At 44.6% G+C, this 25377-nt stretch overlaps 1 protein-coding gene across 3 annotated transcripts in view; it reads right to left on the bottom strand.

Annotated features, from left to right (window-relative positions):
- The window catches only part of SPON1 (spondin 1), a 316174-nt gene that overhangs the window by 112220 nt on the left and 178577 nt on the right, over positions 1–25377 (bottom strand). For all 3 annotated transcript variants that reach the window (XM_089311030.1, XM_002708823.6, XM_089311033.1), the window contains one exon: positions 10821–10969. In XM_089311030.1, the coding sequence (XP_089167156.1) occupies positions 10821–10969 (149 nt within the window). The remainder of the gene's footprint in view (positions 1–10820; positions 10970–25377) is intronic.

Genomic DNA, 25377 nt, shown 5'->3' on the forward strand with positions numbered 1-25377 from the left:
TTTCAGACTTTTTTTTGGCTACTGACTGCTTAGTTTTAAACCATTTCCGTAGAACCAGCCTAACTTTAAAAAGTATTTATTTCTGGTGGGGGAGCCCATTAGATTTACAGATTAGAGCTTTCTGGGGGGCACTTTTAGCTTCTTATCAAAGTTTTCTTTGTCCATTTAAATATTAGACTTTTAAAATGGTAACATGAATATGTGGTAAAAATTGAAGCAGTCCAAAAGGACTTATGGTGAAATATGATACTTCCTCTACCAGTTTGTTTCAGAAGGAATGAGTTTCTGGTTGTGTTCACAGACATATCATATGAATATAAAATTTTATATGTGCATTTAATTATTTCACTCTGACCCACCTGCCGTTTTGTAAGATGGTAGCAAGGTACTGCTTCTTCCCACTGTTCGGCTTATTTCCACTTAGCAAGTGACTCTGGGAAGCATCTCTATTAATACACACAGATCTGCCTTGTTCCTTTTAATAGCTATATGGTACATGATTGATAAGTACAGTCAGAATTTTTAATATGTTCTCCTATTGATAAAAATTAATTTATTTCCTTTATTTATTTTACGAGGAAGAGAGAGAGAGAGAGCAAGAGAGTAAGCTAGGGAGAGAGAGCTCTCATCCGTTGGTTCACTCCCCAAATGCTCACAATGGCCAGTACTAGACTGGGTCAAAACTGGAAGCTAGAAACCTGGACCAGGTCTCCCGTGTGGGTGGCAGGAACTCTATTACCTGAGCCATCACCACTGACTTCCAGGGTTTTCACTGGCAGGAAACTGGAGTCAGGAGCTAGAGCTGGGTGTTAAAGCCAGGTATTCCAAGGTGGGATGTGAGAATCTTACCTGTCATCCTAACTGCTAGACTAAGTGCCTACCCAGCTCTTAAGTACTTTGAAGAATGTTTCCATGAATATTTGTCCTCAAGAACTTTTGTGTGAATTTATGTGGTCATGCACCACGATAACAATATTTTAGGCAAAGGTGGATCACATATATCACAGTGGTCCCAGTAGAATGAATGCATCACCTAGTGAGGCTGTAGCTGGTGTAAGTGTACTCTGTGGTGTTTACACAATGATGAAACTGCCTAGCAATGCACTTCTCAGAGTAGGCCCCTGTTGTTAAGTGACACGTGACCTACTACGTGAAGGTATAAAATATCGCGCACATCGCAGCGTGACTATGCTTAGCACTACTAAACTGAACACCTACAAATTATTAAGGTGGTAAATTTTGCATGTTTTTACTACAGTTAAAAAAATAAAGTGTTGCTAGTTATTGCCAAATTGCCCTCTAAATCTTATAAGGCAATTTATTAATTATTCCTTACTTAAGTTTGCCTTCTCTTTGCAATATTTTGGCTCAGTTACTATCAAAATAGGTTTTTAAGTGAGTTTAAAAAAACTCTGTAAGTCGTTAATAAGCTGTCCCACATTTCCCTCCTGCTGAGATTCTCAGAGACTCTCAGGGAGCCGCGACGCTGTTGTGTGAAAGCTGTGGAGCCTGGCAATTGCTGCTCCAAGGCAGGCTCTCGCCTTCCAGCCCAGCCAGCCCACGCTGGTTTTATTGAAGCCAGGTAGCACTACACCACTCTGGCTGCTTGTGAATTTGGTTTGTGTGATGATTCCAATAAGAAGTTTCTTATGACTCTAACTGTAGCTTTCCCTGTTTTAATTTCTGCATCAGTATCTGTAACTCAGAATATTTGTCCAACTCCTTTACCTACCCCCCAACCTGAGCATCATATAAATCTATCAGCCACAAGGGCCCACTGACACACAGTGTGGAGTTAAGCCTTGAGTGACGTGGGGAGAGCAAAGCAGGTATATATATATAATGACGTTATGGTAAGCCAACGACAAGCAGGCACCCTGGGGGCTGCTTGCAACAAGATGACACACCTACAAAACCACATCAGCCTGCCCCCAAATCTTGACAAGCACTGTGGTTTCAATGCTGTTGGGACAGAGTTGGGAGCAAAGACTTGTGGTCCCCGGGGTCTCGGGAAAAACAGATACTCGGACGCTGCTTCTCGGCCTTCAGTAGGCTTTATTTAAACAGGATAGAAAGAGAAACCCTTGAGCAAGGGGGGCTCCGAAAGAAAGGGGAAGCTCCCATCCCATATCACAAACAGCTTATATAGTATAACATTGCAGAAGCATGTAATGCAAGCTTAGTCCATGCTACAGTCCATGCGGTGGCACTCCAATCGGGTGCCTGATCATGCACAGTCCATGCGCTCCTTGTCCAACCATAAAGGTGATCACACGCCTTCATCCAATCAAGCTCCTGGTCATGTAGCAGGCAACTCGGGTGCCAACAACAAGCTTCCACCTGGTGTTTTCTCAGCCTTAGTCAGTGGGAAAAGAAGTACGGGAAGCCCCAAGGCCATAGTTGTTTTGACTCTAGCCTGGGGTTATGAAACGGTCCTGATATCGCAGCTCAACAGAAACCATAAACATCCACACAGCAGTAACTATTGCCAATGGTCAGCAAGCCAAGCCTTAGCATGTAGGCCCATGGCCAGCCATGGGTCCCCACAAGGACTCTGGAGAGGTGATTAAGTCATGAAGCGTTAATCTGTCACCATGAGAGTGGGTTCCTGGTAAAAGGGCTGGCCCTTTCCCCTCTGTCTCACATGGGCTCGTTTATCCTTTCACTCTGTTAGGGTGCAAGAAGGTCCTCACCAGGTGTGGCCACTTGACCTTGCACTTCCAATCTCCAGAGCCATGATCTGAATAAACTTCTCTGGCTCCTAATGTACCCAGCCTCCTCTTACAGCAATGTCAAATGGACTAACATGGAAAGTAGTCCAGATCTCTACTGAATGTTTCTTGAGGAGGCAGCAGAGGGCACGTGAGCACCGAACACCCATCCTGTGTTTTCAGTTCGTAAGCAACAATGCAAGGCAGCAGGTGGCAAGGCAAACAAGTGCTCTTGTCTGGGCTCTTGGTCCCTATACCTTTTCTCTGCCCTCTGCCTTTCCAAATCCTTGCGCTTAGGTCTTCTAATGTCCCCTGGCCCCACCTCTATTGCTGAACCAATCTCTGGACCCAGCATTTTGTCACCCAGTTGTATCACTCTTCATCCTGTGCTTCTGCTGATTTGCCCTTTACATTCCATTGTACTATCTTTAGTGCCTTTCCTGCTACAGGCTGACGCCTGTCCTGGGTTGCTGTCTGTTGGCTAGGGCTCTGTAACTCAATCTAATTCTTGTCTGTCCCCTGCTGCCCCGGCACATCAGTTCACCTTCCACTTTCAGTTCCCCAATTTAGCATAAATTGCCCTGCCCTCTGATAGGCTAGTTCGTTCTTTACAGAGGACTGGTCACTGACTGGACTATGGATGAACCTGACGCAAGGGACACCGATGCACAGGCTATCCTATCGGGTGTCCTATTTTTCCAGTACTTCAACCAAGAATCCCAAAACTGCTTTGTTGGCAGTGGGGAGCTAAGGGGAGGAAGATCAGACGGCCACCCTTTGGGGCCATGTGCAATGTAAGCAGAGGCAGCAGGTCTATTGAGAAAGGATGGGAGAAAGAGATTCCCACGGAGGACAGAAAACACCAGGTGATGCTCAGGTGGTGAGGAGGGGCGGGGACAGTAACAGCCAGCTCGGGCTGCTGCCTTCCAGTGCAGCACTCTTGAAGCTTTTCTGCACTCACTCTGTATGAACTTGCACTCTCAGGAGTCCCGAGTTCTCCCGAAATTTCCTTTGTTCTTGAGTTTGAGTGGGTTCCTGTTACTTATAACGTTAACAGACGTCACTAGATCACTTCTTTCCTTAGGCTGGGAGTCTTGTCCACATCTCTGCCCCTTGGCTGGTGTCCTGTCACACCCATGAAGCTCTCCCCACCTGGCTGCCTCCAGGCTTTGTCCTGGGAGTGGCACTGACCAAGCTTCTGTGAGCACCCGGATGAGGCTGTTCCCAGGAAGGGGGAAGAGTCCAAACTCAGGCAGAGGGTTTTGTTGCAGCTCATTTTTGATATGAGGGCGTGGTTCTTAACCTAAAATTGCTTATGGTCAACTTAGGGGTAGAACATCAGGGTGTCCTGGGTGATGACATCATCAAGCAGGTTTGGAGGGAGGCAGAGAAGGCCTGGGGATAGCGAATGCCAGGTGAAGGGGCTGTGGCCTCACCCTCTGCCTCCTCAAGCTGGGGAGTGACAAGACGGACCCGAATGACTGGAATCACTAACTGTTCTAGATCCTGCAGGTGCTCTTAGTAACTCCCTCGCCTCCCCACCTTATTTTGCTGATAAGGAAACAGAGGCCCCACAAAGAAAATATAATAATGATGGCTCACATCTAATGAGCGCACTGTACAGAGTGGGCTCAGCTCCAAGCACTTTACACTTCCCAAGTCCCTTGGTTCTCACAGTCACCCGATGACTGTGATGAACACCTTCCTCATCTCATAGAGTAGGGAGCCAAGGCACTGAGGGGTTTGATAAATTGCCCCAAATCATAAAGTAAGTGATAGGAATGGAATTAAACTAGGAAATCTTGATTCAGAGTCATTGCTTTTAGCCATTATATAACAGTATTTCTCATAGGAGTTTATTATTATAACTAAAAGTGGGGGGAGAGAGAGAGAGAGAGAGAGAAAGTAGAAAGGGGAGAAGGAGAGAGAGGCAGCATGTTAGGAAAACACTATAAATAAGACAAAGTTTTTTTTTTTTTAAGACAATGGTTTTAAACAGAACAAAGTGATTAAAAGTTTAGAAAAATTTAAAATCTGATAATATTTAGTAGAGATATCTTATCTCCAACAATTTAAAGGAAATGAAACAAGAAAATTGTTAAGCCTTTTCTTCCAGTTCCCAGAGCCACATCAACTGTTTCAGCTTTAAAGAAAGAGAACACCTGCTTGCTTATTGATTCCCATGCCACAGGTGGTGTGACAATCCTGCCGGCTGGTTTAAGTAATCCACTGAAGCAAGGCCCCCTGAAGATGAAGCAATCAATGCCTATGTTAGGGCCCACTAGTACCTGGCCTCTTATGGTCAGGGAAGGCTTGAATCCGGGGAAATGTAAAAGCTGGAGTGGTTTTAGTGATCCCTCAAGAATAGGTGGCTCTTCAAAGCACCTGGTTTTATGTAAGACATTCACAGCTCACTTGTCATTTATTCTGCTCAGATATTTAATAGTTGCTGGAGATAGTAGGTGGGCATCCAGAAACACAGGGGAAATGAACGGACGGAAAAGGTTCTCCTTCCTGCTAAACACACACAGGAACCACTAAGCAGGAGCTGGTGCAAGCTGGGCCCTGGACAGGAGGAGGTTCTGGAGCTCGTGCATGGAGAGAAGGGGAAGTCTTGAGCTGGTGTAAGGCGAGACATGGGAAGGTGTCCCGGCATAAAACTGGGTGTTTTAAAGGACTGTCCTGTTCGTGAACCGGGGGCAAGAAAACCCTCCGTCAATCATTTGTGGACCTGGCAGGAAGCCTGCCCTCTGCCCAGGGCACCTTCAAGAAAGGGAACTCCCAGCCTACCCCCTGTGTGCGTGCAGAGCCCAGCTGTGCACCAGCTGAGCGGTGGGTGGCCCCAAGCCAAGAGATGACACCAGCGCTCAGGTGGGACCAGGAGAAGAAAACGCAAAGTCACTCTATGAAGCCACCTGCTGAAGACAAACAAGCAATCCAAAACCAGAGAGAACCAGTGACCAGGGGAGAGTAGGCTGAATGAAAAGGAAAAGTAGGCCCTAAGACCCCAAGACATTAGGAACATCTGAAAGAGATGGTTACACATGCTTAAGATTATTGAAGAGATCAAAGTGACCATAATAAAGGAATAGAATAATACGAAAAGAAGCAGAGGTGGGTTCACAAAGGAGACTCCGCTGGTAACGGAAACCAACAAGGTGCCTGCATTCCAGGGGCACCAGAGCCTGCTGGAGGCAGAGAAGGGATGCTGACCCCACCTGCCCAGGGGAGGTGACATTTCAACCCAGATGTGAATTATACCAACAGCACTGAGCTGAAAGGGGGAGGAGGAAGCTTCCTACTAAAGGGGACAGCAGGTGGTAAGCTCTGGGGTGCTTCAGAATGATACATCCCAGGGCTGCGACAGTGCGACCCTTCAGTGTGGGTCTGTATTTCTCCACCTGACGCAGAAGTCCTCTAGACCAAGGACCTTCTCTGGAGGTAGTTACGCGGTGTCTTCATCCCCCACCCTACCCGTGAGTGAACGTCAGAGCCCAGTGGTCCTTCATCTAGCTCGCCAGTCTTGTATGCCACACTCCCTCCCTCTCTCTCCTCTTGCCACACCAGTCTTCTCTCAGTTCTTCAAACACAGTACACTACTTTCTGCCTCAGGGCTTTTGCACACGGTGTCACCCACTAAAATGATCCACCCCCACCCCTACTTTTGGGTTCTAGCCTAATGGTCATGCCTTGGGGAGACCCTCCGTGTCTATCACTTCTAAAACAGGCTCCTCCCTACCCCTCTTCCTCTCTAATGCACCACCGCCTTTGTTTCTCTTCACTTACCACAATTTGTCATTACTTATTAAAATATTTATTGATTCATTTTCATTTTATCTGAAAGGCAAAGATATACAAACACAGATCTTCTATCCATTGGTTTCCTCCCCAAATGCCTGCAATAGCCACAGTTGGGTCAGACTGAAGCCATGAGCCAGGAACTCTGTCTGGGTCTCCCATGTGGTGGCAGGGACCCAAGTACTTGCATCAGCCGCTGCCTCCCAGGGTGTGAATTAGCATGAAGCTGGATTGGAAGGGAAGGGGCCAGACTAACTGTTGCCTCAAACACCTTCCCCTTAACTTTTTTAAACTTGTTTTCCTTGTCTTCCCTGTTAGAATGTAGATTCATCAGGTGAGGGTGGTTTCTCCATCATTACTGCCTCTCCAATGCATATAGGAGGTGTTCAATAAAGCTATCAAATGATGAATTAATAAGTCCAACTAATATTAATGCCATTGAATGAAGCAATTATACAATCAAGAAACATTTCGGAAGCAACCAACAGGATTCCAAGCTCAGGTGATACAATGATGGGAAGGGCGGCTTTAGTGAGGAAGAGACGCCAAACAAATGCAGGAAATGGGAGGTGCAGGGTGCTGTGGGAGCACCTAGCAAATGCATGGATTGAATAAAGAAGCAGGGAGGGCTTCTAGCATGCAAACTTTAAGCTGAGTCAGGAAGGATGAACAGGAGTTCACCAGTGGAAGGGTCTTAGATGTTTCCAGCTGACAGAAAGCCCAGATGCAGAGAGGGGAGACTGAAAGAGGTTCCACAAGGGTAAAGCTAGAGTCGCTGCAAGAAATAAGATTGGGGCAGTACGTCTAGGCCAGATCATAGAGGTTGTCAAGCTATGATAAGGGATTCAGTCACTCTGGTCAAGAAGGAACCGTGAAACAACTGGGAAAATGGCATGATCTGATTTATGCTATGTGAGGATGGCCCTAGGGCAGTACGGGGATTAGGGAGACTGGAGGTAGGGACATTGGGAGGCTAATGCAGCAAGTTAGGCAAGAGGTGAGGATGGGAAGTAGGTTTGCTAAGGATGGCCTCAACTGGATGAAGTTAAAGGAGAAGAAAACATGAGGGCATGGGAGAACCAAGGCCGGGGCCCAGGTTTCCAGCATGAGTAAGTATTGAATGGGGCATCCTCTCTGGGCCAGAATCCAGCAGAGAAAACGCCATCCAAGTACACTTGCTGGAGCAGAAGTGGCCTCGGGGGAGTACGTGTCAGCTTCCCTTCCCTTCCCTCCTCAACCTACCAGTGTGAGCCACCATTTCCTGCCGCCTCCCACTGCCTTGGGGGCCCCCACAACCTGCCCCGTGACCCGGCAGGCCAGTCATTGCCCAGCATTTCCAACTGCTCGTCCTCACTGGCTGCCAGGAAGTATGAGGGAGCCTCAACAAGTTCATGGGTTAAAAGGCAGTACAGACTTTCCACCGACTTGTGGAAGCTCCTTGTATATACCTCTGCCTTTGTCCTCTGCTACCGAAGCGTGCGCATCCTGCCCCACCCCCAACGCAGACTCTCTGGCTACTTGTGTCATTACCACCAGTGTGGTATAGTTTTTCATTAAATTTCTTGGTGTTTGGCAGCCACAGTAACATTAAAATTTATACTCAACCGTATTATTATAATTTTCCACTACTAATGGGATTAGTATTTTTGTTCATTTGAGTTGGAAAGCCATTAGCATAAAATTTACCTCCAACAATACCTATTGTGATTTTTAATGCCCTTGAAACTTTCAGTGAGTGATAAGTCTGCAATAAGAGAATGCTAGTAAGCATATAAATGGCTTTCTCGGGAAAAGTGGGCTTTTTATTTTCATCATGGTTGGACCTGGGTTCTTTGATAAAGTGATTGGTAGGATATAAGGTATTAAAGGCTGAGAACATTGTGTTAGTTTGTAGATGTTTTCAAACAAGTCCCCCGGTTATTCAGAGGACATTTTTATATTCTAGGAGGATTCATATTCTTGTTCCTTTTTATGTGGTTGGTGTTTTTTTTTTTTTTTTCCTTTTTTACCTGACTCACAGAAAAATATTGAAAGTTGTGTGCTGGTAGGAGCAATATTTAGGAGCATGAACTGAAAGAACTCTGAAATCACTCAATCCAATGAACGTGCCAAGGAGAACTCAATACACTGTTGGCACAGGACCCTTTCAGGGCCGGCAAGAGGAGCTTCTGGGGAGGAGGGGGCACTGTGGGGGGTGGAGAAGGTGCTGAGACAGGCCAGCTTCACGGCTGTGCCAACCTGTGCATTCCCACGAAACTCATGGCATCACCACCTTGACATTCTCAGTAGACCCTGAACAAAGGCCCCCACACCTGCACAGGGCAAAGCAAATTAAACCCTTGGTACTGTACACAGACTTTGGAGCCAGGCAGACTTGAGTTTAAGTCCTGGTATCCTCTGTCATTGACTGTGTATTGCATTTCCTATCTATAAACAGGGATGATAATAACAATATCACCCCCGCAGGTTAGATAATACAGGAAGCTAAAAGTAGATGTCCAATACTCAGGGTGCCTGACAGGTGGTGACAGAATGGAGATAGGCTCATTCCCACGTGCAGTGCCCATTTAAATATATCCTAGAAGCCCAGTCTAGAAATGCTGGCTAGGAAAATACCAAGCAAAGAACATTTTATTGAGAGGGAGATTCTCACACTGGGGTTCTCATGCACAAATTTCAACTTTTTCACTGCTATGACGCTTGATAGAAAATGTCCCCTGGGATAATATAGTCCCAGCTTTGTTGGCTTCCTGTATGCTTCCCGTCCTTTCCAGAAAGCCAGCAAGTGAGACTGGCATTGCTAGGAAGATGGCCTTGACCTTGATCTAATTTATTTGCAAACTAATATTTCAACTATTGTTTACAACAAATGGTTTTCAACATCCCCTACCACAGAGCTTGACAAGCCCTTGGGAAATAATTCCTTGCTTGAGAACCAAGAATACAGACCCTCAGGCTCCCAGACAGTACACCCCCCCCCTCCCCCCGGCAGGCCAGAGGGACCAGCACCAACACAGAGCCCTCCAAGACTTTGCTACAGCCGGAGACGGATGCCAGTTACAAGGCATGGCCGCCAGAGTCAGACAACGCAGAGTAGTTAGACAGTTACACAAGTGATGAATAGCACGCAATCTTAAAACATCTGGTCAAACATTTTTTTTTTTCCTGAGAGAAAAAACTTTAAATCAAATTAATAAGAAACACAAGCTCATTTTTGGGCATTTCCCCAACTCTCGTCCAGAAGGATTTCTCGGAGGATTATAGTGGGAGTTCGAGTGACCTTTGTTGCATTCAAGTTGGGGTTCGAGGCAGCAGCATGGAGCCCAGATGGTAGGCTTCAAGGGCAAGCACTGGGCGTCTCAGCCCCCTGCGGTGCTCAAGCCTCTGAGCGCATACACAAAAGGAAGCCAGCAGTCTCTCAGTGGCCTGGGTGGTGGGAAATGACCACGGCCCGAGCATGGCGGGCTCCGTCCTTGCTTCTCACAGATCACCTGGTGGGCGGTGACATGTGGCTGCTCACTGAGCTCTCTCAGGCCATGTGGGCTTTTGTGGTTGGTGGTGGTTAAAGCTGCACCATCCCCTCTCCACAGTAAACCACTGCTCTTTGAAAAGCCACCACTCTTCTTCCAAGATCTTCTCTCCAGCCACTCTCTGGCATTGACCAGACTGGCTTTTGAAGAGGGACAATGGCACTGTCAGCCAAATTAATTGGACCAGAACTGTGGGCTTTCCAGACCACCTCTCTCAGTGGTCTGAGATAAAGGAGGCCTAGATAGTAGGATGACAACTGGGCTCATACATCGTGGGACACAGAGGATGCTTCAGGACATGATGGTTGTGACTAAGGACCAGCTAATTTATCAAGCATCTCAAGACACAGTAGCAAAAAACACGTGCCAACGCACAAGCATTTATTTTCAGAAATAGCAATTTGGCTGAGAAAGTTGGAACATCACGCAAGCCATCCATCCCTCTCAAGGATCACAGTAGGAAAACATTAATCATCGCTTTGACTCTCAGGTGACCAGAGACACGGCTTCCCAACAATGTGGCCACTGCAGTAGTGCTCAGCACAAGCTGAAGGAAACACGAAAGCAATCGGGGAGAAGCTGAGGTGGCAGAAAGGGCGTCTGTACCTCTCTCTTCTGCTTAACAGAAAGCAGTCGCATCCCCACCCCCAAACCTAGCAAATAGATTTCTTCCAGCACATTCTACTGCATGCAAATTTCAAACTCCTGGGAAAGAAGTCTAAGGAATACTTTGCTTTTGCATTTCTGGCTTTTGATCATTGTGTAAATTTTTTTTCCTTACCTGTTGTCGAATTTCTTCCTCCATTTTCACTGGGGAACCCAGTTCTGCAACTTGTTTGACACCTTCACTGGCATAGCCTCCATACTCCCACAGCACATAATTCTTGGAATGGGATCCACCAATGATCGCAGACCAGTGATTGGCCCGACCTAGGAAAGCCAATAAGATGTAGTTATCAGCGTGGCTGTGCGGTAGAGATGTGAGTTCTTTAAATGACACAGAGGAGATGTAGTTGGACGATGATTCAACCAGTGCTGACTAAGCACCAACTGTGTGGTAGGCCCAGTGCCACTCAATGATAAGACACAGTCCCTGTAAGTGGGCAGGTCTGGGGATTAGGCAGACTGGTCAACAGTAGATGCCAGAATAAGGCAGGCAGCCCAGGGAAGCCTTCTGTCTGGGAAGGGAACAGTTGAGAGCATTTTAAAAGTTGATCAGATTTGTAAGGAGGAGAGAGAGAGGACAGGCTATTTCTGGCAGACTCAGAAACATTAAGTAACACTGCGTGTTGGGAGAGTCATAAGCAATTCAGCATTGCTGTGTCACAACCTGTCAGGAGCAGAGTTAGAAGCTGATGCCAGGGAGGTAGGAAGGAGTCTGCTCACAGGTGGCCTTGCTCGAAATGCTTCAGGAGTTTGGATGTCATTTGAAAGGATCTGAAAACCACTGAAGGGTTCTAAGCAGGGAAGTGACAGGATCGCATTTGAATTTTAGATAGATCATGCGGATGTGAAGAAAGCAATGGAGGGAGTAAAACTGGAGTGGTAAGCTGAGGAGCTAAGCAAAGAACTAAAGACAAAGGCTGCGTGTGGAGCAGCCTAGGGCAGTGTTCAGGAATAAACACAGCTGTCTGCAACTGAGTGCTAGGTGCCTTCCAGTACGGGGAGCTGGAGCCGGCTGGTAGGCTACCCATGTTTAAAGGATGGGATAGCTAGTTTGGACGTGCGGAAGTGACCAGTCCACAGGGGCTTGGCAAAGACCTGTGGGAGGATGACAGGACTGGGATGCAGGAGGGAATCAATGCACAACACAAGAGCATGGGCAAACAGACCTGGGAGGGACCAAGACAGAAGGAGACCTGATGATTTTACCAGAGTCCCTAAGGAAGGGGCAAAGAGGGCACTGGTGTCAACATCAGTACTGGGCAAGATTTGCTTTTGTATGTGATGATTACATTTGCAGATATGGTCGTGTACTGGGTAACAGTTGGGTCAAAAGTGGACTGCATATGTGATAGTGTTCTCATAAGATTATATCACCTAGTGAGGTCATAACCATCCTTAGTGTGAGTGAGTGCACTTTGTGATGTCTGCACAAAGCCAAAATTGCCTAATGACTCATTTACGGGAATATATCTCCATTGTTATGTGACTGTATATTTATTAGTAAGTTACATCTAGTCCATAGGCTGGCCCATTTCTCAGTCATCCTTTGGCTCCACAAAGTATCAAGTTGAGGGATCTTTTATGCATATCAAAGAAAAGTTGAACTGGGTGAACCCAACTGACATTTTTAGTCTACCACTCTGTGATCCAGCATGGGCAGAACCCTTCACTCCACCCTACCACTTAACAACCTGATTCAGAATAGCCCCTGCTCTTGTTTACACCTGCCACTGCTGGCCTAGAGCCCCCTGCTCAGGAGCACAAAGCATAAAGCCAGTCTGCAGCCTCTTGGGCTGCTGAGGGCAGCCACGCCCCACCTTAGGCAGATGACATCTCCGTGTAGGTCTGCTCAATAGCTTAATCATTATTTCCTACACATTAAGGACCTGCAAACTCCATGTCTGTCTCTCATACACCTAGGGAAGACGGATGGGGATGCTGCCAGCTATCTCTGTAACTCACTTCCTGGGTGGGAAGAATGTCCTCAATGTCATCTAAGCCACGAGTGTGCTTTTTTAGGAGCAAGAGCTGAGAGGCAGTTTTGGTCTTTGGTCCATGATGTGAACACAAGGGAGACCAGCTTTAGCTTCTCTCGGTGCCCCTCCCATGTCCCCCTAAACTGTTCCACTGAAATTGCTCCAGGTCTGCCTTACACACAAGTCTGTACCTCCATGGTTTAGCACATGCTGTTCCCTCTAGGCTCTCTTCTTGCTTGGGCTGGCCAACTCTCATTTCTCTTTCAAAATTTATTCACCAACGATCACTCCAGGTCAACCTGAGCACTTGTCTTTTGTTTCCCCATAGCACGGAGCACGTTTATCGTCGTCGTTACTGTCTGTTGTCCCACTGGACTGTAAGTTCCCTGTCTGCAGCACAGCATCCCTGGCACCTGGTGCTGTGCATGACACACGGCAAAGCTCCAGAGCACTTCATCCAAACAATCAAATGAGATGGAGATGGTATAATGTTTGAGAACACGGCACTTGTTCAAGTCCCAGACGCTTCACTTCTGATTCAGCTCCCTGCTAATGCACCTGGCAAAGCAGTGAAAGATGGCCCAAGTACTTGGGCTCCTGCACCCACGTGGGAGACCCAGAAGAAAAATCCTGGCCCCTGGCTGGCTTCAGGCAAGCCCATCACCTGCTGTTAAGGTCATCTGGGGAGTGAACCAGTAGATAGAATCAATCTCTCTCTCTCTCTCTCTCTCTCTCTCTCTCTCTCTCTCATAACTTGGATTTTCAAATAAATACATCTTTTTTAAAAAATTTATTTATTTATTTATTTGAAAGAATTACAGACACTGGGAGGGGTAGAGAGGGAGAGAGAGATATCAATCTTCCATCCAATGGGTTCACTCCTGAGATGGCTGCAACCATAGGGGATGGGCCAGACTGAAGCCAGGAGCCTGGAGCTTCCTCCAGATCTCCCACATGGGTGCAGAGTGCTTGGGCCATCCTCCACTGCTTTCCCAGGCACATTAACAGGGAGCTGGGTTGGACATGGAGCAGCCAGGACTCACACTGGCACCATATGGGATGCTGGTGTTTCAGGCAGTGGCTTTACCTGCTATCCCACAACACCGGCCCCAAATAAATAAATCTATTTTTAAAAGAAGTGCTTGAGAACGGGCTTGCACCGATTTGATTCAATGTGATTAAATCCAAGTCTCAGTTCAGCAATGTTCCCGACACCTACTAGGCTAAAGCAGTTCACTATCTCACACACTGTTAGAAAACAAAACATAACAACAAAGAGAAAGGCATTGATCTTGGAGCCAGCAGACAAAAACTCAAATCCTAGTATTGCCAATTACTAGCTATGCAAACTTGGTCAAATTCAATTGCTTTATTTCCCTGAGTCACAGCACCTTTCTCTGTAATTCAGGAATAATAATGCCTACCTGATCGATCTCTTATGAGAATTAGATTATTTTCAAAATGAGATAATATATGTGAAATCACTCCTGGTACACAACAGACAATAATTATAATTTCCTTCTTCATGGTTGTTAGAGAGCAAACAAAAATGAGTAAAACATGAAATCTACCCTTAATGCAGTATAAGCTATAAGATACAAGTATTATGCATAATATGAAATATAAAATAGAATAGGAATAAACACAGTCATAAGGGGATTACGGGATGGCCCCAGATGGATATTTTTGTTTATTCATTTAACTTCCATTGACTATGTGCCAAGTGTGGCAACGGGCCCTGGACCCTGGCTGGAACAGTATATGACAATTTTTCTGAAAGGACTTGCATTCTGGGGGTAAGAGACACATGGATAAGCAGAGTAATTACAATTGAGCCTGGTCAGGGTTGTTATAGCATTAGAACATACAGCACAGGAGATAGAGTAGCCTTCTCTAAATTCCCCAGATCTAAGGAATCAACAAAGGGAATGAATATAGAGAGTAGGTACCTTGAGAGTAGGGTGTTACTCTTAAATCAAATGTCACTGGACCAGTTCAACATTCCAGCCAATATGGTTGCTAGTTTCCTGCGATGGACTTGTGGCATAACACATGAATTCAAATGTAAACACATTTCATGACATTGATCAAATAATAGGTATCTGCAAAGAGGGAGGGACTACATACAGTTTCCTGGGGGTTGGGGGTGGGGGAAGGTAGGCATCCATGGAATGCAGTATTAGAAAGGGCATCAATGTTAGATTATTGGCAACCACTCAGGTGCCAATGGCACAGAGGAGAAAGGCACGGTGACCAGAAGCTAATGCTCTTGGGCCGGACACCCCAGTTATATCTTTGAATCAGTCAGAGCCTCAGTTTCCTTCTTTTAAAAATGTGGGTAATAATCACTAGGCTGGACTCTTGCAGAGTTGGGCAACTTGCCCAACTAGGGAGGCTTTAAAAAGAACTATGAAAGCTGTAAGGAATTGTATAAACAAAGGTCTCAGTATCATTTCAGACATAAAGCACTACAGGGAGAAACCAAAGAAGGTGGAGGAGCAAGGAGACTTCCCCATGGGCAGGAGAGCTCTGAGACACTTAGAGATGTAGGAAGGAGGACAGCGCGCCAGGTAGGAAGATGGGCAGGATCACAGGAACAGGGATTCTATTAACGACATGGATAGAGGAACGAATATCTGTTAGGTGTTAGAATGGTGTTTTCTTACACATAATCCTCACTTTCTCCTTTCATTACAGAGGAGGAAGTTGAGTCCCAGAGAGCTTCGGGGATCTGCCTAAGCTCACAGAGCTAGGAAGGAGCAAAGCTGTGGTTCCACCCCTGGCCCACATGACTCTAGAACACCTGCTCTTTTCCTTACATCCCACTGAGAAGTCAGGAGAGGAAAAAGACCACTTTTGTCAGGGGCTGGCATTGTTGTGTAGCAGGTTAAGCCTCTGCCTGCAATGCCCAGTTCATGTGCTGGCTGCTCCTCTTCTGATCCAGCTCCCTGCTAATGTGCCTGGGAAGGCAACAGAACATGGCCCAAGTACTTGGGCCCCTGTCCCATGTGTAAGACTCAGAAGCTCAAGGCTACTAGCTGCAGCCTGGCTCAGCCCAAGGGCCATTTGGGGAGTGAATCAGCAGATGGAATCAATCTCTCTCTCTGCTCTCTCCTCTCTGCCTTTCAAATAAATAAAAACTAAATCTCTAAAAAAAAACCAAAGACTACTTTTGTGGTTGGAGTATTAGAAGATACAGAGAGGTTGAAACAGAAAGTCAGGTCCAGTTGTGGAGGGCATTGAGAGCCCATCTGGCTGTTGATGGCAGGAAAGGGGAAAACTTGATGGAAAATTACGTCTATGAAGAATGACATAACAATATGTCAGTACTACATCCTGTGTTATGTTAACATGTGTTGAGCCTTTATCATATACCAGGCACTGTGCCAAAGACCTGACCTATACTAGCTTATTAAACACTTGAAAAATCTTTTCAAACAGATGGTTTCAGAATTCTTATTTTCCCATGAAGAAACTTAGGGAGGTTAAGAGATTTAACCCAAAATCACAGAAGAAGGTGAGTGAAGATACTGGGACTCAAAGCTAGATCTGTCTATTGCCAGAGCACAGCTATTCTTCACCATATTGTACCATATCTCCAGCACGACATGTTCAGTGGTAGGAAGGGGGAGTGCTAGGTTGAGATGTGGTTCATCAACCAAGGATGCATATTTTAGAAGCTTGGTCCCTAGTGTGGTAATATGGGTAGTTGGCGTGAACTTTTAAGAAGCGAAGCCTAGAGGATGTGGGGAAAAAGGTACACTAATCCACTGTTGGATAGAATGCAAACTGGTAAAGCCACTATGGAAGACAGTTTGGAGATTGCTCAGAAACCTGAAATTAGCCCTACCATACAACCAAGCCAATTCCACTCCTTGGAATTTACCCAAAGGAATTTAAATTGGCAAATAAAAGAGCTGTCTGCACCTCAATGTTTATTGCAACTCAGTTCACAATAGCTAAGTCATGGAATCAACCTAAATGCCCATTAACACAAGACTGGGTAAAGAAATTATGGGATATGTACTCTATAAAATACTATACAGCAATAAAAAAAATGAAATCCGGTCATTTGCAACAAAATGGAAGAATCTGGAAAACATTATGCTGAGTGAAGTAAGCCAGTCCCAAAGGGACAAATATCATATGTTCTCTGTGATCGGTGACAACTAACTGAGCACCTAAAAGGACACCTGTTGAATTGAAATGGACGCTATGAGAAACAATGTCTTGATCAGCCCTTGTCCTGACTGTCGAGGAACAACTTATTATTTTATTCCTTTTAGTGTTTTTTTTTTTGTCCTACTTAATACCATTGGTAGAACTCTTTAATTAACACACAATTATTCTTAGTCATTTAAATTTAACTGAAAAGTCATCTCTGTTAAATATAAGAGTGGGAATAAGAGAGGGAGGAGATGTACAGTTTGGTACATGCTCACTCAGACTTACCCCTAATGGTAGAGCTAGAAATGTGCCAGGGGATTACAATTCAATCCTATCAAGGTGGCATGTACCAATGCCATTTTACTTGTTAAAGTGATCAGTTTAAGTTCATAATTGAACAAAAAGATAGGATTAAGTGTGTAAGGGATTACATAAATAAGACCAGAGTTTGCAAATCATAATTGATAGAATTAAAAAGGAGAGATTGATCTAACATGGGAAGCAAAGTACACAGCAGACTCATAGAATTGCAGATGTCCTAAACAGCACTCTGGCCTCAGAATCAGCCCTTAAGGCATTCGGATCTGGCTGAAAAGCCCTTGAGAGTTTTGCAGTCATAGAAAGCCAAGACACTGTGGCCAAAAAAAGAAAAAAAAAAAAGGACCTAAATGAAAGATCTCTGTGAGTGAGATCCCAGCGGAAAGAATGGGCCATCAAAGAAGGCAGGACCTTTCTCTGAAGGGAGGAGAGAACTTCTACTTTGACTATGACCTTGTCCAAATAAGATTGGGGTTGGTGAATTCAAGAGGCTTCCATGGCTTTGGCAGCTCATGACAAGAGCCTTGGGTGATTACTGATGTCATAAATAAGAATGTCAATTGTTAAATCAACAACAGGAGTCACTGTGCACCTGCTCCCCATGTAGGACCTCTGTTCTTAATGTGAATTAACAGTAAAACTACTATTCAAACAGTACGCTATACTTTGTGTGTCTTTGTGGGTGCAGTTTGTTGAAATCTTTACTTAGTAAGTTGATCTTCTGTATGTAAGATAATTGAAAATGAATCATGATGAAAAATGGGATGGGAGAGGGAGTGGGAGATGGGATGGTTGCGGGTGGGATGGAGGTTATGGGGGAAAAGCTGCTATAATTCAAAAGTTGTACTTTGGAAATTTATATTTATTAAAGAAAAGAAAAAATAAATAAATGAAAAATTTTAAAATGGAAAAATAAAAGGTCATAGTAATTTATGAGAGTGTTTAGGGGCCCTGGTGGTGGGGGTGGGGAGGGGAAACTTGAAAGCCACTGGCCTTGGAGAAGGAAAAAATCTTAGAAGGCTTCTAAGTTAAACATACAAAAAGGAAGAGAATCAAAGTGAGGGGAATAAAAAGAGGTTGTACTTTGGAAATTTATATTTATTAAATAAAAGTTGAAAAAAAAAAGAAGCGAGGCCTAGTGGGACATTATTAGGTCATGGGTGTCATTGCCTTTTCAATGAATTAAAGTCATTCTCGTGGAACCCTGAGTTATAAAAGGAGTAAACCTGGTCCCTCCCCTCTCCCTGGATCCCTGTCTGGAGATAACATCTATTGTTCTGCATGCACTCCCACTATGAGAACGTCTGCCATTAGGCCCACACCAGAGGCTGGACACATAGGGACATTCATTCAACTCTGGACTTCCAGCTCCAATGTTGTGAGCTGACTGAATCTCTTTTCTTGACAAAGTAACCTCCTTATGTATTTCATTACAGTAATGAGAAACAGATGATTATAGAGCAAGGGCAAGAGCAAGGCAGTCAGATGGGAGGTGTTTTAACAAATTGTGTAGGGTCTTATTTGGGCCACTGGCAGAGCAAATATGGACAAGGAGTCAGGAGCGTAAGACAGGAGATTGGACAGCCCTTGGGAGGAAGTTTGGAGAACCAGTTAAAACTGTTTAGATTGCTCAATGCATATTCTAGTCTCAGATCTGAAACTCTCTAGGTTGAACAAGTGAAATAATCACTTTCAACCTCAATCTATTCATCTGTAAAGTAGGGATAGTGATCTGACCCTCCTCCTAATGTCACTCAGCAGCTGAATTTCATGAAATAATGACTACTGACTGTCACATAAAATAGACTAAATAAATGTCAGGTAATAAAATGAAATCTAACTAGGGCAGGGCAAAGCCAGACAAATTTCTCAAAGGCATGATAACCAAAGAAACTCTGATTAGGAGACTAGGTGGCAATTTGACTTTGAGTGAGTGGGTGGAGATGACAAGAATGTCAGAAACAACTTGAACCTGAAAATAATGGCCAGGAAGGCTCTAAATGAGACTCAGGGGTCTGGGACCTGCAGATGAGGTGATTAAGCAGGCCCTGGTTGTCTGGGTGAGAAGGACCCTTAGTATGGGCCCCACCACCTTCTAAGAATTAAGAGAGGAGAAAGAGGACCCAGGTAGGAGGAAGCATGGGAAAAACAGGGTAAGGTCAATGTCTGTGGCCTTGAGGGATACTTGGGGACACCACCTCTGGGATCCTTGGTGAAACACTGGGGCCTCAATCTTAAGGGGCAGAGGCAGAGAAGCAATGATTATCTTGCTAACTCCTTCAGCTCTCAGATAAGGGCACAGCTCTTTGGTTTAGCACATCCCTTGCTGTTCATGTGGCCTATCCAAATCTGGATCTAGGTGTTTATTCCTGATAAACTGAATGAGGCTTACATGGGACAGAGGCAGGTAGAAAGCTGGGAGAAAGAAATTGTTACACATGTGAATTTGAGTTACTGATGGCCAATCAGGGGCATCTGCACAAAACATCACTCCAAGGAGATATCCTGAACGTATGTGCAGTAGCCTCCTTCCAGACACGGTTCTGTTGTCTTAAGTGGCGCTAGATTACTAGTGCCCACAGGGCGTCTGAAAGGTCAGCAGTGACCAAAGAAGAACCGTGTTGGTCCTTACGTCTGCTGTCGCAAGAGTCAAACGGCATGGCAGCTGGATTTTCAGGGTCTTCACGTGGCAAGTGTGATGGCTAATTTTACTCATCAACGTGGTTGGGCTACAACAGTTGCTCAAACACTGTTCTGCTGTGTCTGTGAAGGTGTTCCGGATGAGATTAGCATGGACTCAGTAAACAGAGTAAAGCAGATGTCCTCCCTAATGTGAGTGGGCCAATACAGCCAGTAGAATACCCAAACACACACCAAGGTTGACTTCTTCTAAGAAGAGGGAATTCCTTCTGCCTAACTGCTTTCAAGCTGAAAAAAAGTTTTTTTTCCCCCCTGCCTGTGGACTCAAAGTGAAACACTGGCTCTTCCTGGGTTTTCAGCCTGTTGGCCTTCAGACTAGAACTACACTATAGCAATGCTGGTTCTCAGACTGGAACTACATCATTGGCTTTCCTGGGTCTCCCACTGCATATCATGGGATGTCTCAGTCTCTATAGTCAGGTTTATAATTCCTTATAATAAATCTCTTTATATCTACATCCTACTGCTTCTGTTTCTTTGGAGGACCCTGCCCAATACAGGAGGTATTCAGTAACTGCCCAGATTTCCTGGCTAGTGGCTGCATTCCTTTACCAATCTCAATTCTGCAGGAAGCTGCCCTTTAATTTCCTTGACGTTCACTCATGGTGCCTCACTGGACGACATCCTGCAGCCCTAGAGAGTGGATTATTTTAACTTCCTTTTATCTAACCTTGGCCTCACCCATAATATTCTCAGCAAATCTTTGTGCCCTAGTTGGGCCCTTGTAGAATTTGTTGTAGTAGTTATGAGAAATAGAATTCCTCTAATTTTTTAATTCTAGCTTCCCCTCCTCTTTATTGCTTAGTAGATGACCTTGACACTTAAATCTTCTCAAACAAGCAAGGTCAATTCATTCACAGACCCATCCATGCACCATGTGGCTGGTGACCAACAGCAAAGTACTGTGGACATGCCAGCTCTATTCATGGAAGTTGTCTTGGCTCCCATTTCCCTCTTGTCCTTGTCATGCTAGTCCCAGGATATGCCTGGTTTCCGACACTTTGGATTTGGCTCTAGAACTTGGCTTCTGGCGGGGTTGGGGGTGGTTTGCCCCTTGGTGCTTCTCAGGACACAGTCCGTACTTGCAGCAACTGGCCAGGAAATCTGGGCAGAAGTCCTTTGGCTCTTCCTACTCTTGGCTGCTTCAGGAACTCACTCTGACCCAGCCACTCTGTTTTTCAGGATCCCATTCCGGTTTGTCCTCTTGGAAAAAATCCTGCACGGAGGGATGTTTTTCAATTAGGTCACGCATTCCTCAGTTTTCTATCTTTCTGCCTTCTTCCTCAGCCATACTTTTTGGCTACCCTAAGCTTTCAAGAGAAGTGTTATTTTTTCCATTCCTGGAAATACCCTAGCACTTATGATATTAATTATGTTCTTTTCCATCTTCTCTGAATCTCCAAAAGTGAGGTTCTATTCCATTCTATTAATTAACTCAGGGAAAATTTCCTGGGCTTATATTATGCGCTAGGCCAAGGACCAGCAAGCTACAGTTGCTCATTTTTCTTCCAACAAAGTTTTGTTCTCACTTGCTATCTATATACTGTTTATGGCTGCTTCCATGCTCCAGTGGCAGATTTGAGCAGTTACAAGAGGCCATTTGGCCTGCAAACCTTAAAATATTTACTGTTTGCCTTTTGCCAAAACCTGTGCAAGGCCATCAAACCTCGAAGATGAGTCAGATTTGGTCCTTGAGAAGTTCAGTCTGGAGGAAGAGGAGAGAGGCTTAAAAAGCAAGTCCTAACAAGCAATTACAATGAAGGGTGCGTGATGCAACTTTGTTCAAGGCAAATACAGAACATTAAAGCACGAAATAGGGGAATAGGGGACACTTAGCCCAGATACCAAAGAAACCCTCCTGGAGGAGATGGCTGCTGAGCCAAAACTGAATGGGAGTTGGCAAGGCAGACGGGGAGTTGGGGAAGGGGGATTTGTTTTTTTGAAAGGAAAAACAGGTAGGAGAATAGAGGCAGACATACTTGAAAAATCGTGAGTAGGTCACAGTAGATTGCTTGTTTACGTGTGCATGAACACACATGTATACATATGAAGAATAGATGATCAATGATGAGAATAGCATCCAGGCAGATTACGAAGTGATGTGAATGTCTTTTAAAAAACATTTATTTATTTATTTGTAAGACAGGGCAACAGAGAGAAAGAGGGAGAGACACCCAGGAAAACACCCCCCCCCACACACACACAGATTGATTAATCTTCCATCCAGTGGTTTACTTCCCAAGTGGTTGCAACAGCCAAGCCTGGGCCAAGCCAACACCAAAAACTACATCTGCCACATGGGTGGCAGGGACCCAAGTACTTGGTCCATCTTCCGCTGCCTTCCCAGGTACAGAAGGAAGAAGCTGGATCAGAAGTAGTGAAGCTGGGACTCAAATTGGCACTACGATATGAGATCCTGGTGTCGCAAATAATGGCTTAGCCCTCTGCACCACGATGCTAGTCCCAATATGAATGTCTTAACTTTCTAATTTTATCTTGAAGGTAATATGATGTAGAAAAGAGAATACAATAGTCCTATCTGCAGACAACCCTCAAATCTGCATATCTGCACTTGTTCTCTGCTTCTGACCAAAGGATTAAATGGCATCAGGCTAATCCTCCAGTCATAAGTAACCAGGAAAAAGTATATGACGCTCCAGTGTTCAGATGCTATAAAACCGATCCTGAGAGAAGGGAAGCACAAGAGGTGAACCCACTTTTGCCCTGGCTTCTGCAGAGAAACTTCCCAGTTTGTGGCGCAGGAAGGTGTAGCAGAGCCGAGCATAGCAAACTGGCTCAGCTAAGGAGACAGGGACGTTTGAAGCGGAGAGGATGTGCAGCTGTTATGCCAAAGAAAGGGAGCTGCACAGAGCAGGAGCTTCAGAAATATGCATAGGAATTCCCTGAACTTTTTGACCAAACTCTCATCTGTGCACGGACAAGCTGAAACTCCACAGGCCTGGCAGAGGATAGCTTCAGTGAAACTAAGAGCTGAGTAGAGACTCCAGAGGTCACACACTACAGAGCGCACGGCACTGCCAGCCATCCCTATTAGAGCTACCTGGCTGACCACTCCGGACAATTAACTGAGGGCTAGAAAAGCCACCACTTAGCAGTTCAACTAATTCAGTCATAGAAAAAGGTCTACTTTAGGTGTATTCTAAAGCTTAGAAGATAAGTATTCAAAGGGAATCAAGCAGACCCAGCAGTAAATTAACCATCTGCCAGATCAAAACCCCACGCTTTTAAAAAAATAAAAAGATGGAAGGGGAGAGGGAGTGGGAAAGGAGAGGGTTGTGGGTGGGAGGGACGTTATGGGGGGGAAGCCATTGTAATCCATAAGCTGTACTTTGGAAATTTATATTCATTAAATAAAAGTTAAAAAAAAATAAAAAATAAAAAGATAAAAAAAATCCAGAAATTGAATGATGTAGCATTTACAATGTCAATCATGAAATAAAAAAGTAGTGGGCATGTATAGAAGCAGGAAGATATGACCCAAACCAGGGGACAACCAGTCAGAAGAAGGAGTTCTTGAAATGACTGACAAGTTGGAATTAAATACAAGAACTTTAAGACAGCCATTATCAATATGTTCAAGGATTTAAATGAGAGATAGACATAATAAATGAAGAGATGTGATCTTGGCAGAGAAATGCAAGCTATTTTTAAGAGTTCAAATGGAAATTCTAGAACTGAAAAATATATCTGTATTAGGACACAGCAAAGAAGAAGATCAGTAAACTGGATGATAGTGCGTTAGAAACAATTCACAATGAAACCCAGAAGAAAAAAGAAAAAAGAAGCTAGAGTCTCAGTGACCTATGGAACAAAAATAAATAATTTCAACAGAGGTAACTGGAGTCCAAGAAGGAGAGGATAGAGAGATTGAGCAAGAAAGATAATTTAAGAAATCACGTCTGCAAAATTCACAAATTTGATGCAAAATATCACCCTACAGATCCAAAAAGCTCAACAAACCCCAAAGAGGATAAAAACAAAGAAATGACACCTAAGCATACGATAGTGAGATAATTAGAAACAAAGAGAAAAATGCTAAATAACTAGAAGCAGTAAAAGCCACATTATAATTAGGGAAACAAAGATAAGAATGACTGCTTCCTTCAAAAACAAGGCAAAGCAGAAGACGAGGAAATGATACCTCTGAAATTTTAAAAGAAATAAAAACTGTCAACCTAGAATTCTCTATCTTGCAAAAACGTCCTTCAAAAACAAGGATAAAATAAAACATTTTTAAATAAATGAAGGCTAAATGAATTTATTACCAGTACATCTACAGTTTGTAAAGGATGAAAGGAAATTCTTCAGGCCAAACAGAAATGAAAACAGATGGAGACTCGGATCTACCTGGAGAAGTGACGGGGGCTGGAAGGGCAGAGCTGGGCTACGGGGCACCTCTATGCCCTTCTGCAGGGAGGGCTTCTCCCCTCGGGTAAAGAGCGCAAGCTTTCTCATTCTGGGTGAACAAAGCTTCCAGCAATGCTCTTTTCTCACAAAAGCCCAACTTTTGCCTTTTCTGCACCTCCAGGCTTTTCAGGAAAGTCCATCTGAGCGCACTCGTTAAGCTTTCTTTTCTTGAAGTACTTTCCTTGCAGTCTGAACCTGAACCCCGACCTAAGCTAAACCTCCACCAAGTCTACAACTTCCACTTTTGCTCCCATCTATTCCCACAGTTGGACAATTGCTGGGAGAGGGGGTGGGAACAGTCAGAGAAAAATCACTATCTGCCTTAGTTCCCATTTAAAAAAAGTATAGTTTCAATTCAGTAATATTCCCCCTTTTTAAGATGCAGGTCAATGAAGTTTTGACAAATACTGGCAATAAGGTAGCATTATGACAATCAAGATTTAGAATACGTTCTATACCTTCCCCAAATTTTGATATGTACTCCGCATCATTCAACCACTGCTAGTCCTTGGCATGAAATGCATGTTCCCTGTGTCATGCATGTCACACGTCTATTTCTCTCCCTATAGTTCTGCTTCTCCTGAATAGCATAAATATAATACAAATGGATCCATACAGTAAGTAGCCCTCTGAGTCTGACATCCTCAACTTGGCCAACTGCTTGTAAGATTCAACTATGTTGTTTTATGTCCCAGTTCATCTCTCTTTTCAAATTCTTAAAAGGAAAGGGGAGCATTTTGCCAGTTTAAGGCGGTTGTTACATTCCTGTTTCTGCTGGTTAACCTTGAATGAGCTATTTGTGTTCTTTAGGGCTCAGTTTTCTGATCTGTGAAATGGAATAATAGTATCTATTTTGGGGGCGATTTTGGCAGTTACAGAAGGAAACCCATATACAAACAGTATAGTTTCTGGTACATAAAAAATTCAATATATAGCATTTTTAATATTAATATTTTATATCTCCAGGGCAGATAGGGATTAGGAGCAACGTATGGCACGCGCAGAATCTGTCCAGCAGGGTGTGGCAAAGTCTTTGAGGACAGCAGAATTTACCAGGGATATTTGGGAACTACCTACCTCACA

Source organism: Oryctolagus cuniculus, chromosome 1, assembly GCF_051225735.1.
Source record: "Oryctolagus cuniculus isolate XC-2025 breed Fujian yellow rabbit chromosome 1, ASM5122573v1, whole genome shotgun sequence".
NCBI lineage: Eukaryota > Metazoa > Chordata > Mammalia > Lagomorpha > Leporidae > Oryctolagus > Oryctolagus cuniculus.